The sequence below is a fragment of the Vulpes vulpes genome, chromosome 7 (genome assembly GCF_048418805.1).
Source record: "Vulpes vulpes isolate BD-2025 chromosome 7, VulVul3, whole genome shotgun sequence".
NCBI lineage: Eukaryota > Metazoa > Chordata > Mammalia > Carnivora > Canidae > Vulpes > Vulpes vulpes.
The window spans coordinates 5871692-5888681 of record NC_132786.1 but is presented as its reverse complement, the minus strand read 5'-3'; the positions used below and the strand labels follow the sequence as shown (position 1 = coordinate 5888681).

The following is a 16990-nucleotide window of genomic DNA, read 5'->3' as shown; positions in this document are numbered from 1 at the left end:
TTTTTCGTTAGATCATCTTCTTCATAGATGTGCTTTTTCACAGCATCTTCCTCGGAAGTTCCTTTCAGCTCATTCTAGGCATCCCACTTGGCCTTGCCTTTGAGGTCCAACACTCCAAGCCATTCTGCATTTATGGTATACAGACTCACTTGCTTGTCCCCATGAGGGCAGGATCAGAATTATCAAAAAGGGGAAATTTTCAAAAGTAAACTTGGTCAGCCCTTCTGCCTAGCTGTTCTTCCAGCCGGGTCGATAAACACCAGGGCATGTCCAATGTGAATTCCCAGCACAGATGCCCACACATCTGTAGATCTATGCTCAAGGATGTAGGATCTGAGTCACCATCTAAAATGATATAATGATTAAGACCTTTGAATTTAAATTCATTTTCCAAACACCTTCAGGATGGTTGGAAAACTAGACAACACTAAAAGAAATAAGGGTGTAGGAGTTAATGTCAAGGTTTGTTCTTCTATTTCACTGTCAAAAAATAACCACGCATGGATCTTTGAATCTCCCAAGTGCCTCCTGAATGTTTAGGATCTGGAACAACATAATTCGTGAAACTGTAACAAATCCTGGTATTTTGGAAGCTGTATTATTCACGTGGTGACAAAGAATGAAGTTATGTGTGTATTATTTCAATCAGGAAAGGACTGCTTGTTTTTGACTTCTAAAGATCTTGCTCTCTCTCTAGCCTCCTAAAAGACACAAATAGGAACTACCAGTCCTCTCACCTCTCAGGAGAATAACAGTGGTGGGGTTCTTCATGACTCTGTAGGGAGCATGCTGATACAAGGGAGACCTACTGTCTCGTCCCCTATACACAGCTCTCCTGGCAATTGGGAAGGTACTTTGTGCAGATGATAAATTAATAAAGACTTCTCTTAAAGGCAACTTGAGGAGCAAAGATCCTTCCTTGGCAGTTCTCAGACGAGCAACAAGGCTTCTAGCACCATCAGTAAATTCATCCACCCTAGATATGTTTGCCTTTTCTGCGTGAAGATTTATTGGGGTCTTTATACAACAATCATCTCTAGACACACGGGTTTCCTATTTGCTTTTGTGAGTCCTGGTCAAATATATTTTGACATCATGTTCGTTTCCTGTTAGGTTTTACTACCACAATTTAATATTATGTAAGGTACATTGTTATTAATACATAAAGTTTGTTCATTGATAGGTTAATAGAATATTCTGAGTAAAGTATGTTATTAACCTATCAATATATTAATACAACCAATGTATTAATGGCTATTTTTGACTGGTAGCTATTTTTAAGGTAAAGAGCTAAGTATGTGCAGGGGACTCTCTGGTAAATACTTAATATTAAACAGAAAAACAGCACTCCTTTATTAAAAAAACTAGATTCAAAGTGTCATTCATAGAGGGAAGTCAAATATATAAATAAATATGTAAGGAAGACTATCCAGAGTTATTGAATAAGTGTACAAATGCTTATCTATTTATTATGTGCAATAGTATGAGGACAGAGTGCCAGCAATGACTATGAGCTTGGAGTTCCTATCATGATAGTTCCCCCCGCAGAGCAATGATAGGTATATTATAGGAAATCAGCAAATATTCTAAATTATTTTTAACATCCTGTGCATGACTCTTATTATTGGAGTGGTAATAAGATGGTTTCAGTGCAAATGGGATCATTTTTAAGCAGGTTTATTATTTTGTAGCCATTTAAATTAAGGATTTATTGCTCATCCTTGCTGTCTCCAAGATGATCTTACATGAAGGATGGGAATAAATTTTAAGTGAAAAGGGCAATATCATGTTTGTACTTACATTTTAATTGTGGAATCATAAAGTAAGAAAGATGATTTAGTTCAATCTCAAGGATTTCAGAGACTCCTTCTGCATTATCCTTCACGGTAGCTACTGTCACCTGCAGAGGTGGGTATTTCTGGAGTATTTATCAATATTGAGTCAAAATAAAAGTTACTGATTCTGGGGGTTTTTTTTGTTTAAATAAATGATAGTATAAATCTATTCAGTCGTTCATGTAAATGCTCATCTAAATATTGTGGAAACCTAATAAGAAATGTAATATTTTAGGCTGAAGATAAGTCTTTATACTTGATCAAGAGGCAATTTCATGAGATATTAATTGTGGAGGTGACAGTAGATGCAAGATTGGAAAGTGTGTTTAAACAAGCAGATGAGAGGTTAATGGCTAATGGTGAATATGGTCAATGGTATATCTAACCGTAGCATATTCTATCCTTAATGATTCCTTCCAACTCAAGATTACACTTGCTGTATTTTAAGGACTTGGGCACTTGGGTGTATCAGTTAGGAGTCATTATATTTGTAAAAAAAAAAAAAAACAGTAATTCTGACTAATATAAGCAGAGAAAGGCAGAATTTATTTGAAGAACATAGAGTAGCCACTGAATGAAACAAAAACCATGTATTCGATTAACATGTGACAAAATTTTAATTTTGAACATTTAGCCTCTCCCAAAAACATTAACAACGACAAAGGAAATATGTATGTGTGTGTATATCTATTTTTAAATTTACTTCAGGGCTATTGAAGTCTTTATACATTCATTAAAATACACAAAAATTTAGTGAAGGTATTTCTGAAAACTTTCCTATAAAAAGGTTTCAAATAAGTTAGCATGAATTTATTTTTAAAGATTTTTTTTTTAAATCACAAACATTAACTCAGTTTATTCTGTCCTAGGAATATGGGAGACAATATGACATCTATCACAGAGTTCACCCTACTGGGATTTCCTCTTGGCCCAAGGATTCAGATGGTTCTCTTTGGGCTCTTCACCCTGTTCTACGCCTTCACCCTGCTGGGGAATGGGCTCATCCTGGGGCTCATCTCACTGGACCCCAGACTGCACACCCCCATGTACTTCTTCCTCTCCCACCTGGCCATCGTCGACATAGCCTATGCCTGCAACACGGTGCCCCAGATGCTGGTGAACCTCCTGAGGCCAGACAAGCCCATCTCCTTTGCTGGCTGCCTGACACAGACCTTTCTCTTTCTGACCTTTGCTGTCACAGAATGTCTTCTCCTGGTGGTGATGTCCTATGACCGGTATGTGGCCATTTGCCACCCCCTCCGCTATTCTGTGATCATGAGCTGGAGAGTCTGCATCACCCTGGTGCTGACTTCTTGGACCATTGGAGTCCTTCTGTCTTTGGTTCATCTCATGTTACTTCTCCCCTTACCCTTCTGTAGATTCCAGAAAATCAATCACTTTTTCTGTGAAATCATGGCTGTTCTCAAACTTGTCTGTGCAGATACCCACATAAATGAGATTATGGTGTTGGCTGGAGCAATTTCTGTGCTAGTGGGACCCTTCTCCTCAATTGTAATCTCCTATATGTGCATTTTCTGTGCCATCCTTAGAATCCAGTCTGGGGAAGGTCAAAGAAAAGCCTTCTCCACCTGCTCATCCCACCTCTGTGTGGTTGGACTCTTTTATGGCACAGCCATCATAATGTATGTTGGGCCCAGATATGGGAACCCCAAGGAGCAGAAGAAATACCTGCTCCTGTTTCACAGCCTTTTCAACCCCATGCTCAACCCCCTTATCTATAGTCTTAGGAACTTAGAAGTGAAAAATGCCTTGAAGAGAGTGCTGGGAATACAGAGAGCTTTATGAAAAGATTTATGGCATCAGGATTGATAGTGACCTAGGAAGATATTATCTCAAGAGGTTCCAACCCCAACTTAGCATGAGAATTATCTGAGCCAACATAAAAATAAGATGAAAACAGAGAGGGAGGCAAACCATAAGAGACTCTTAACCCTAGGAAACAAACAGATGGTTGCTGGAGAGGAGGTGGGGGAGGGTGAACTGGGTGATGGGCAGTAAGGAGGGCGATTGATGTAATGAGCACTGGGTGTTATATGCAACTGATGGATCACTAAATTCTACCCCTGAAACTAATAATACACTATATGTTAACTAAATTGAATTTAAATAAAAAAATTTTTAAAAATAGAACCATCTTCTGCACCACCACTTAGACCACTAATTCAGTAGATGTGGGATGTATCCTAGAGATCTGTATCTTCAAATATTACCAATAGCAAATTGTGATGTAGCTGGTCCATGAACCATGATTTGGAAGCTGCAGATGTAGAACAATACCCTTTATAATCTCTTCATCAAGCTGTAGTCTAGCCTCATGCCTCTCAAAATGTTTTTCTCAAAACACTAGCTCCTCAAGAGGGCTTTAAAAATAAACTCTATGGTCAAGTAAGTTTGAACATTATTGCATATTAGATGCCTTACTTTAGAGCTCACAATTCATATTAGCATAGTGAAAATTGTAAAAATATCTGTAGTAAAGATTTTTATTCCAATTTTTAACTAATGTTTTCCAAATTAATTTGATCACATGAGAATTTTTTCATAACACTCAGTTTCTTGGAACAGGAAATCTTGATCTTGATGGACTCATTGTAAATGCTTCCTATAACCACCTTCTAGAGAAAAATTATTTTTTTCTTTCCTGCAAGGGGAGCCTCTAAAGAGGATGTAGGTCTAAATACATATCCTGATTCAGCCTGTGAGAATGTGTGTTCTCTTTGGGTAAAGAAAGTGAGGGTCACTGTCTCTCCAGGATCACATTTTTTCCAGGTCATCTGGAGATAATGAATCCAACCCTCCGCTTCATCTTGGGTCAGCATTCCTAGATATATTTCATGGATGACTTTATTCAATTTCACAATCTTCTAAATCTGAGATTTTTAGAAAAGTATACATTTCCCTATTTACTCACTACACTCAATTTTTTTTTTCTCTCCTTGGTTTTAAAGATAAAACCAAGTTTCTCACAGAAATCTGGGAGGCTTTGCAAAAGCCACCACCTACATAGTATATAAGCTTTAAAAAGATTTCTCCATTGTTGTGTTTAGAAAATAGAGGTATGGGAGAAGTTCTATAAGAGAATGTTTACAGGGAAGGTACACAGTGAATGATGCATAAAAAAGAAATGAATAAAGGATAGAATGCCCAAGGGGCTGGTTGATCCTTTTAAGGTTAAAAAGGAAACAATAGAGAAAGTGTGTGATTTATCATATATTGGTTATTTCTAAAATGAGCAGATCCCAAATGATAGCTTCATACCCAAGAAGTTCCTGGTACTTTATATGGAATGCCATGTGCACTACTGTAATCTCAAAAGAAAAAGGGTTATGTGAGTTTTTTGTGCAGTTGCAAAGTTGAAAGCAAAAAACTCAAAACACTCTACATTCCTTGGTGGCTAAATACACGGACGAAATTTTGATAATTTTATTACTTTTACAATGTATAATTTTTTAAAAGATTTTGTTAGGGAGGGAGGGAGGGAGAGAAGAGCGGAAGGGAAGGGCAGAGAGAGAGAAAAGCAGGCTCCCCACTGAGCAGGGAGCCTGACTTGGGTTTTGATCCCAGGAATCCAGGGATCATGACCTGAGCCAGAGGTAGATGCTTAACCAACTAAGCCATGCAGACGCCCTCCATTGTACAATTTTATCACTCAGTTCTTTTTCTACTGCTAGAGGAAAATGACACTTTTTACAGGGCCTACAGTAAATTAATACCTTTAACAAATTGTAATTTTAAATTTTATTTGGGGTTATAGTTAAGGCTCAAGTACTTGAAAAGCCATTAAACTTGAAGATAAGGCTTTTAAGCAGTTATAGGCACGTTTTGATTATAAACACTGAAGTAAATTGAAGAAATAAGTTCTATCCAGGTTTAGCGGAGTTAAATACTGCTAAACAATTAGGACTATGGGGGATTAAGAGAAACTACTTAATTGCATCAAAGTGTTTTTATGTTACTGAACAAATATTTCAATGAGGAGATCAATGTTCTTGTTTATGAGGTTAATGTTTAGTCCTTACTAGGTTTAGTCCTTAATAACCATACTAACTCCTCTTGGTTAACCATTTCTATGGCAATCCTGATGATCAGACTAGAGAGCCATAATTTTAGCATCAGTGTTTATCTTGTGTGGGGTTTCTTCATAGGGAGTTTATGGGCACAAAGGAACACATGGACAGTCCTCAGTGATTCAGTGGATTCCAGAAAAAGTCAAATCAACTTCTCTTGAAAAAAAAACCTTAGCGGCTTAAGTCCTGGTCATCAGTTTGGTAGGTCCATAAACTAGTTTTCTATTAATTAACCCGGAATTGGTCAAAATGGTCGAAACTTAATAACCCTCACAAAACTCACAAGATAATAATGGTTAACCTAGATGCCAATATCAACTTTTATAATGAAGGAGTTTTTTCCCCAGGGAAAGGAGTGCCTGTACTCATTATTCAAGATAGCCCAATTTTCTTTTCCAAAATCTGAAAAATGAATTAAAAAAAAAAAAGGCTCAAAGAAACTAGAATTAGAGCAAGTGGAATCGAATAATATTGAAGGTATTTCTTCCAAACTGCAGAAAAATTTCCTCCAGTGGGTCACAATTCTTATAATGAACCTAGATGTCTACAACTGAAGTTTCTATACTTTGGATGTGAATAATAAACATAATAAGAATAAACTCTAATAAATTCTCTTTATTTTCCCAGTTTTCAAGATTCCAAATAAAACACTGATAATAACATTTGTTATTTTCTATCAATTATCTGGTATGATTTCCTTCATCCTTGACTCAGATACTTCATCAATGAAAAGCCAACATTTTGCAAACCAATTATTGAAGCAATTTATTTTGGGAAGTATTTAAATGATCAGTGTATTGATTTATATTCTACTACCAAATGGAAATTATGTACAAATTCTGGTGGATCTTGCTATAACCAAAGTTATAAATGCAGGCTGAAATCAGTGTTTATAGAAAATGCCCAATGCTGGCAGATAATATAAATATTTGAGAGTATATTTATTGCATTTAAGGGTTAACTATGTTATATGTTATTTTCCTTTCTATACATTTATCTTTTATATATGTTTACATTTTACTCTGAAATTTTTTTGAATTTTTTTTTTAAGTAAGCTCTATATCCAACATTGGTCTTGAACTCATGACCCGAAATTGAGGCTCACATGCTCTATAGACTGAGCCAGCCAGGTCCCCCTACTCTGATCACTTTTAGAAGCTGTCCACAGGTTAAAGCAATGCTACCTTGATATGCAATGGAAAACATGAAATTTTGAGATGATGTGTTTCCCAAAGTTAAGATTTGTCTGGTACTGAAAACATTTATATTTCATTTTCTTATTGTCTTCAGTTTCTACTTTTTATGACTGATTGTCATATATTGATAAACTAGAGAACTATATCTTATTGTTTTCAAGATTTCAGTTTGCTACTATTTCTTTTGTAATAAGTCCCTAAATTTCCACACTTTCTGCAAGTCACCTGAAAAACACACACACAAAAGGTCCCAATATTTATGGATTGCCTAGTGTGCACTGGGCTTTTCATACAAGATCAGGAGGCATTTTTGGTGTCTTTGATGTGTGTTTCTTCTCATAGTGGGTATGTAGAGTAGGAGCACACCTGGACACATTTTCCAAACTTGATAATTTTCCCCAAGTTTTCATTATAACCCCATCAAGACAGGAATCACACTGTAATGAACTAGTTTGTAGTTTGCAATTAGTTTGTAATCACATGATTGATAAGAGATTTCCCAAATACCATTTTGGCCTCTTTACATCCAGTGTAAGAAAACAGTGGAATACAAATAAATATGACAACATTATAGGTAGGAAATGTTTTCCCAATCCCAGAAGAGGCAGGAAGCTTTGCAGGGAAGCTACCTTAGAGAGGGTTCTCTCCCCTGCCCTGAGGGATGGATGGGACCTAGAATCTCCTCACTTCAGAATAGTTGGAAAACTTGGAAGACTTCCAAGGTTGACCTACTTGGGTGGCTGGTGCCCTAGAAAACCCCTCCTCAGGCATGTTGTATTAAGCCCCACTGGGACACCTTGGCTCTCCTTGGACTCCCCATTCTGCTTCCTGCCTCCAGCACCTTGCCTCCACACCTTGAGCTGTTGGCTTGGCATCAGCTGATTTTCAGGGTCCTTTCTTCCCACCTCTGCTGCTACACAGGGGGCCCAGACTACAGTGGGGGAGAAGCTGATGGAATGCCAGGAGCTTCTTCACCATGACACTGGTTCTGCTTCCTTAGAGGTTCCCCTGAAGTGTCTGCAGGTTTGGGAATTAGGGCAGTGCTGGGATTCATGAGATCCAAATCATGCTGAGTATTCAGGGACTGTAATGACTGATGTTGCCTCAGAGGCGTGCTCTGGGGCTGGCTGTGTTTTCTCATCACAGGTCCTGCTTGGGGATGAGGGCAGAGAGAAGTGAGTGCTTTGTGGTTCCTTCCCAGCGGAGGTGGGTGTGCAGTGCATGTCACAGCCCACCTGTCCAGTGAGCCCTTGGGTGCTGCCAACTTGGCTGAGGCCATCAGAGGATAAAAGCTCTTTTCTGGGGATTTGGCCCCATTTTCCATCAGGCACAAAAGTGAGGGTTGTGCAGCTCCCACAGAAGCTCCCAGAGAGCAGGATCCTGCCCAACTTCCAGGTACTTTTCCCTTCTGAGGTCCCTGAGTCCAAATGTGGAAGCAAACCTGGTTACCTTATTTTACTTTATTGTTAATTCCTATTAGGGGGTAGCATCTACCCTTTTGTGGACTATCACCGTGTCCACTAATCTTTAAGTGTTGGAAAGAGAAATGAATATTCTTTGTTAATGTTAAACATATATACTCACTATTCACATTCTGTATGAATAGTTTCATTAGATATTGAATATCTAATGAAAATTAGATATACATTTTATAGATAAATAATATAAAAGTGTTTAGGCTTTGGTCGATTTGTTTCATTGGTGGAGCAATTTCCATGTGATAGACATTTACCTGAAAAAGATGACACTAATGAAAAAAATAAGAAATTTCTGTGCCATGGATTTACACAGAATATAAGGAGGGGTTCCTGGGTGGCTCAGTCAGTTAAGTTCCTGACTCTTGATTTCAGCTCAGGTCATGAGATTGATCCCTGTGTTGGGCTCTGAGGTAGGCATGGAGCAGGCTTAAGATTCAGTCTCTCTCTTTCTCCCTCTTCCCCACTCATGCTTTCTTTTTCTTTCTCTATCTGTCCAAAATGGTTGGATGGATGGATGGATGGATGGATGGATGGATGGATGGGTAGAGGATGGATGGTTGGATGGATAAATAGAATATATGGAATAATCTTCCTAGCCAAAGAAAATTACAGTAGGGTATATTACAAAATGATGTTAAATCAGGAAAATTAGCATGTTAGGTTATTATATAAATTGTGCATTTACTTACTGTTAACATAGGAACAGTTCATACTAAATCTATGAGATACTTGTTGTAATGGAATAGGAAACCAAATCGATCCTAGATCTATGTCATATGCTTATCTTCTATTAAGCTTAGCATTGAGGACAACTAGAATGTATTCAATTAATATGTGTGAGTGTTAGATTTTTCATAGCTTGGAAGAGTAGTTTTTGTAGTGGGCGTGGGAAAAGTATAGAAAGGGGATCAAGGTGTTAGGTGCTGGTGTGTGAGGTAGGGACAGGATGGCATACTCAAAAATACTTTAAATTTTCTTTTTTATAGGATTTTTATGCTTAATATGTGCTGTTTTATTTATCCCTGCTCTTTCTCCTGAAGCACATTTTTACAAGAAAATCTTCACAAAGCTCAGTACCATTGACCTGCTTCACTATGTGCTTCTACAGTGACTGGTACATAGGAAGCACTCAATAGCATGATCAACTATTAACCTTTAAAAGATTCTCAAATAGGCTATAATTACACGGAACTGACACTCAGCTCTTTATGGTCCACAATAGTTCTTACATCCAGAAAAGCCACATCCTACCAACCCTTATCCCATAAGACAAATTGGAAAAGTCTTGGCTCATAACAATGTAAACAATAAGATGAATTAGTTTTCAATTTTTCCTTGCTACTTGCAGGTAAGCAGCCCTACAGTTCAGCTGAGCTATGGATTCACAATAAGTGATTATTTTAGGAATTGTGCTTCACCCAAGTCCACTACTTTTTTAAATTTTTATTTAAATTCAATTAATTAACATATAGTATATTATTAGGTTCAAAGGTAGAGGTCAGTGATTTACCTCTTGCATATAACATCCAGTGCTCATTCCATCACCCAGTTACCCCATCCTGTCACCCCCCGCTTCCTGCCCCTCTAGCAATCCTCAGTTTGTTTTCTATAGTTAAGAATCTCTTATGGTTTGTCTCCCTCTGTGATTTTGTCTTATTTTATTTTTCTCTCCCTTCCCCTGTGATCCTGTTTTGTTTCTTAAATTCCACATATGAGTGAAATCATGATAATTGTCTTTCTCTGATTGATTTATTTCACTTAGCATAAAACTCTCCATCCATGTCATTGCAAATGATAAGATTTCATTTTTCCGATAGCGGAGTAATATTCTATTGTGTGTGTGTGTATATATATATATATATATATATATATATATATATATACTGATGCCACCCGCCCGACATCTTCTTTGTCCAGTCATCTGTTGATGGGACATCTGTGCTCTTTTATAGTTTAGCCATTATGGACATTGAGGCTATAATCCACTACTTTAGAAGAGAACTTGCTAGCTCTTCACCTTTCAAGATTTATTTTTTAAAACATTGGTGTCACCAAGTTCTGATGTTTATATAAAAAATTATTTTCTTCTTAGGTGTTTTAGAACTTGAGTTTTGCCTGATTATTTATTAACCAGACAACAATTTGCCACTTTTAAAATCCTGAAATTATGCATATATATATATATATATATATATATATATATATAATGTGTGTGTGTGTGTATATATATATATATATATATATATATATATATATATATATATATATATATCACTGTGCCCAAAGGTGACATTTGGACCTGGAACACATTACAGTGTTGAGCCACATCCCCTTAACTCTCATCAGCCCAGAAGAGATTTAATCTGTTTGCATTTGATTTGATTGCTTTTACCTGATACATGTCATTAAGTACCAAATAAAATAAGGAAAAATAGATAAAAGTGTATTGAAAATGTAACTGTTTAAAACATTTAGCAAATCCCTCAGTCTTATCAAATTTTTTAAAGTGTGTTTTAATATCTCCAGGGGTGCAATTCTTCTGAATGGCTATACTTGACTTCCTTTGGGAAGAATGGGCTGAACTTGGCATGATCATAGTATATTTTAAAAGAAATCAAATCCAATATAAAGAAATCAATGTTTAGATGTTTATTCATTTGTTTATATTCATTTATTTGTTCCTTTGACCAATGTCTATTAATTTCCAGGATATAAAAATTAACAAGTCTATTCCACTGCTTTGCAAAGAAATCAAGAGCAGCCCGAGTGGCTCAGTGGTTTAGTGCCGTCTTCAGCTCAGGGCGTGCTGCTGGAGACCCAGGATCAAGTCCCACGTCGGGCTCCCTGCATGGAGCCTGCTTCTCCCTCTGCCTGAGTCTCTGCCTCTCTCTGTCTCTCATGAATAAACAAATAAAATCCTAAAAAAGAAATCAAATTTGAAACAGAGCTACTATACTGAAAGAATATTAATGTACCCTGGCCTCCTTTTTATTTGTCTTTAAATTTGTCAAAAACCCATGGTTTGTACTATATTTCTTTTTCATTTATGTTTTCATGTTGAGAGAATAAAGGAAAATAGGGGGAAAAATTACTATCTTATAAGTGGGTAGCTCCGAATGTATATCACAGGCAAATATTTTTCTATGCCTTATGTGTTTAAAAAAATAAATTTAGGTTTGTTAAGCACAGAAAATGTTAGTATTAACCTAAAATCAAATAAGCCCTGGTCATATATGATGAATTTAAATATACTATTTAAATTACTCCTATATCCAGATGGTTTGATAATTTATCAATAATGCTTATAAGAAAAAAGATATCTGTTGCTATTAGGAAGGGTTCTGTTTCTTTTTCTGGGTCTTGCTTCAAGGAGGTTACCTGGGTCCAGGTTCTGGTCCTCCCTTTTAGGTCCAGCTTTGGAAATTCTGTTCAGGAACTGCATCATGCTATCTAAAGTACAGTGGGACACTGTGTAAGCCAGAGTATCTAAATGTTCCTTTATTTAAAACTCAAAATGTGACTATATAATAAGCAAAGAACTTTACTGATCAACACATTCCTTCTTTGTGGAAATATTTACTCAAAAAGGTCATTTATTGCCTAATGGCTTAATTGGTGAGCATGAAACCAAAGTAAGAGGCTAATCAGAGGTCTTTCTGACTAGGGGTGCTGGTCACCCAAGCCATTCATCTAGGCTGTAGATGTAAAATCATCAGGTAATTAGGATCATTGTGACAACTGGTCAGACTTCCTGTGTCCAAAATTCATTAAAGAATCACAGACAAATGCTGCCTCTCTGACCTTGTATCTATGCTTCATATTGATCATCTTTTCTCCCCCCACAGCCTGTCTCCGGACAGGTAGCCCACACCACACACCTAACTTGGTCCACCATCACATTCTCCTGGTCTGCCTCCCTGAGATTGTATCACCGCACCCTGACTATAATTTTGGAGTCTCCCAAAACTTTCCAGTCACCTTTTCCTGATAATTCGCTTGTTTATCAAGTCTATGATAAAATTTATAGACCAACTATTTTATCACTAGCTTGTGGATGTGTCCATTTCTCAATAGGCAAGCTGAATTACCAATGTGTCAATAATTTGTTTCCATTCACTACTTATAAAGTATATTTTGATTCATGGTCCTGCTGTCAGCTGCTATTTTTTGGCTTAAATGGAATTTCCTGTGTTTGAGATTCCAGTTAAAATGCATGTTACAAATACAAAGGATTAAATTAACAGTAAGCTGAGTACATTTCCTCTTTCTAGTCATTCTATGCTATGGCCTTTTAAAAAATTTCCAGTTTTATTGGGATTAAATTGACATAGAACACTATATAAATTTAGAGTTGACAAGCATTAGGATTTGACTCACAAATATTGTAAAATGATCACCACAGTAAGTCTAGTTAACATTTTTCATGTCATAGAGATACAAAAAAAAAAAAAAAAAAGAAAGAAAGCAAGAGATTTGACATTTTGTAATGAGAACTCTTAGAGTTTATTTACTCTTAACAACTTTCAAATATACCGTACATCATCATCAACAATAGTCATCATGTTGTACCTGACATCCCCAGTACTTATAACTGGAAATTACACCTTTTGGACACCTTCATCCAATTCTCTTTCCACCCACTCTACTCCTCTGGTAATCACAGATCAGATTATTTTCCTCTATGAGTTATTTTTATTTGGTCTAAATCCCACATGTAAAAGACATCAAGTGTTTGCTTTGTCTGACTTTTTTCACTTAGGATAATGCTCTCATGTTGTTGCAAATGACAAGATTATTTCCTTTTTATGACTGAATAATTTCAATTGCATATGTATACTAAAACTTCATTTATCCATCAGTGGGTACTTAGATTGATTCCATGTCTTGGCTATAATAGGTAATGATGCAATGAATCTGGGGGTCCAAAGAGCTCTTCCACATAGTGCTCTCTTTTAGAGATGTTCCCAGAAGTAGAGTTGCTAGATCTTATGGTAATATTATTTTTAACTTTTTTTTTTCAAGATTTTATCTATTTATTCATGATAGAGAGAGGCAGAGACACAGGCAGAGGCAGAAGCAGGCTCCATGCCGGGAGCCCAACATGGGACTCGATCCCGGGACTCCAGGATCACACCCTAGGCCAAAGGTAGGCACCAGCCCACTGAGCCACCCAGGGATCCCCTTATTTTTAATTTTTAAAGGCATCTTCATAGTATTTTGTTTAGTGGATGCACCAATTTACATTCCTACTAACAGTGCACAGGGCTCCCTTTCCTCCAGCCTTTGGTAACTCCTGTTGCTAGATCCTGACAGGTGTGAGGAGCTATCTTGCTGTGGGTTTGATTTGCATTTCCCTCATGCTTAGTGATACTGAGTACCTTTTCATGTATTTGTAGGCTATCTGTATCTTTGAAAAAAAAAAGTCTGTTCAGGTCCTTTACTCATTTTGATTTGATTATTTGGGAGGTTTTTGGGTTTTGTTGTTGTTTTTGTTATTGAGTTGTATTAGTTCTTCATAGGTCTTGGATATTAACTCCTCACCAAATATATGGTTTGCAATTTTTTTTTCTGTTTTCATAGATTTTCTTTGCATTTTTTGGATCACTTCTCGCTGTGCAGAAGCTTTTTAGTTTTATATAATCCCACTTATTTATTTTTTATTTTGTTGCGTGGGCATTACATGTTATATTTTAAAAATCATTGCCAACCCACGCCAAGAAGCTTTTTTCCTATGTTTTCCTCTAGGAATTTTATGCATTTTGGTCTTATATTAGGTCTTCCATCCATTTTGAGTTATTTTGTGAGCAGTGTGAGGTAGGGGTATAGTTTCATTTTTTTAAATGTGAATATCCAATTATTCCAGGACCATTTATTGAAGAGAGTACCTTTTCTGCACCAAGTATTCTTGGCTCCCTTGTCAAATATTAGTGAATCGTGTTTGTATGAGTTGATTTCTGGGCTGTTGATTCTTTTTCATTGTTCTATATGTCTGATAGTTCTGATTATTTTACCTTTACTATATATGGCTTAAAATCAAGAAGGGTGATGACTCCTGCTTTCTTCTTTCTCAGGATTACTTTGACTATTCAAGGTCTTTTGTGGTTCCTTAAAATTTTAGAATTTATTTTCTACTTCTGTAAAAATGTCATTAGAATTTTGACAGAGATTACATTGAATCTATAGATGGCTTTGAGAAGTATGGACATTTTATTTTTTATTTTTTGGACACTTTAACAATATTAATTGTTCCAATCAATGAACATGGGATTTACATACTGATAGTAACTCAATCAAGATTTCAGCTGAAGTAAGTAAAGTTGTTTTCTTTCCCAGGACCATTCTCATTCAAAGGTCCTCTATTACTGATTATTAATACTCTGCAGTAATTCTCTTACAGATTTGTACATATGTAGCTCTGAGACAATCCATATTTCATGATTATTTTCTTTGTAATATGGTTTGATATTTTTTAATTCCATCACAATGCCAATGGCTCACCATAGGTAATCACTATTTCCCTTTTTCTTTCCATATTTCCCTTTTATAAAACTAGATATGTTAAGAATTTAGCAAAAGACAATTTAAATTTGTTTAAATAGGTAACTCTTTTTCTTTCTTTCTCTTTTCTTCCTTCCTTCCTTTCCTTCTTATTTATAACTCGGTGAATTCTTAAAGTTGTTTTCTAATAGTCTTGTGTACACCAAAAATTTATGGAATGATAAATAAAAGAGTTGTTTAAAAATAATTCTGTTACATAGCTATCTGGTTCTCTCTTTAATAGTAAAATGGAGAAAAATCAAACAATGGTTACAGAATTCATCCTATTGGGATTTTGTCTTGGCCCAAGGATTCAGATGGTTCTCTTTGGGCTCTTCACCCTGTTCTACGCCTTCACCCTGCTGGGGAATGGGCTCATCCTGGGGCTCATCTCACTGGACCCCAGACTGCACACCCCCATGTACTTCTTCCTCTCCCACCTGGCCATCGTCGACATAGCCTATGCCTGCAACACGGTGCCCCAGATGCTGGTGAACCTCCTGAGGCCAGACAAGCCCATCTCCTTTGCTGGCTGCCTGACGCAGACCTTTCTCTTTTTGACTTTTGCTCTGATAGAATGTCTTCTCCTGGTGGTGATGTCCTATGACCGGTATGTGGCCATTTGCCACCCCCTCCGCTATTCTGTGATCATGAGCTGGAGAGTCTGTATCACCCTGATGGTGGCTTCCTGGGCATGTGGCTCCCTGCTGGCCCTGGTCCATGTGAGCCTCATCCTGAGGCTGCCCTTCTGTGGGCCTCATGAAATCAACCACTTCTTCTGTGAAATCCTGTCTATCCTCAAGCTGGCCTGTGCTGACACTAGGCTCAACCAAGTGGTCATCTTTGTTGCCTGCATGTTTATCTTAGTGGTGCCCCTCTGCTTGGTGCTGGTGTCCTACTCACGCATCCTGTTGGCCATCCTGAGGATCCAGTCTGGGGAGGGCCGCAGAAAGGCCTTCTCCACCTGCTCCTCCCACCTCTGTGTGGTGGGGCTCTTCTTTGGCAGCGCCATTGTCATGTACATGGCCCCCAAATCCAACCACCCTGAAGAGCAGCAGAAGATCCTTTTCTTGTTTTACAGCCTTTTCAACCCTATGCTGAACCCACTGATCTACAGCCTAAGAAATACAGAAGTCAAGAGTGCCCTGAGAAGAGCAATGTGCAAGAAAAGTCATTCCCAATTGGAGTGACATTGGAATCACCAGGCTGAGTGTTAGATTAGTGCCCAAATCCAGGAAATTTCACTGCTCTCTTCTTAGATCTGCCTAAAGGACACAAGAGCAAGCCTTCTCTCTTCTTTTGAATGAAAAGGTTTAGATATGTTAACTTTCATTGATTATCTAGCAGGTGTGATTTTATCAGATATGATTTTTTTTCTTTGCTCATTGAATTTAATATCTGAAATTAAAAATTGTTTTAATCCATTTTCTGGGTCCCATCAATTGAATACAGCCTATCTATGTCTCTAACCCTAAGTATTTAAAACACAAAAACTGCGTATATCATAGGATTTGGAAAAAAAAAAAAACCCTGCAATAAAGGGCAATGACCCCCTAAACCCAGAGGCACACTTGTCCATTCTCCTAAAATTTTACTTGCCCTGCTAAAGACAACTGTTAAAGAATAACTCAGAGATATTTATTTAGTGTTTTGCATGATGGTGAGAAATTTTAAATGAAAATTATTGACTCAGGGAGGAATGAGCAGGCTGAGCAAAGGAACAAAATTAATGCAAAGTCTATTGGACAAAGGAGGAGAAGGAAAAATCTGTAGACAATGTGAGAACAGTGCATATTATTCACAAGCTTCAGAAATAAACTGGTTACTAGTAGCTAGCAAAGGAGCCAAGCTGGGTA

The 16990-nt window shown here is 37.2% G+C and overlaps 2 protein-coding genes across 2 annotated transcripts; both read left to right on the top strand.

Annotated features, from left to right (window-relative positions):
- The first annotated feature begins 2708 nt into the window (after window positions 1-2708).
- Window positions 2709-3641, top strand: OR2A7 (olfactory receptor family 2 subfamily A member 7). Its single transcript, XM_026018360.2, has one exon. It carries the CDS (start codon window positions 2709-2711, stop codon window positions 3639-3641), a length of 933 nt encoding a protein of 310 aa, XP_025874145.2.
- Window positions 3642-15382: 11741 nt separating this feature from the next.
- Window positions 15383-16324, top strand: LOC112934847 (olfactory receptor 2A1/2A42-like). The gene has a single exon (XM_026018368.2). The coding sequence runs from the start codon at window positions 15383-15385 to the stop codon at window positions 16322-16324; it is 942 nt and encodes a 313-aa protein (XP_025874153.2).
- Window positions 16325-16990: the final 666 nt, after the last annotated feature.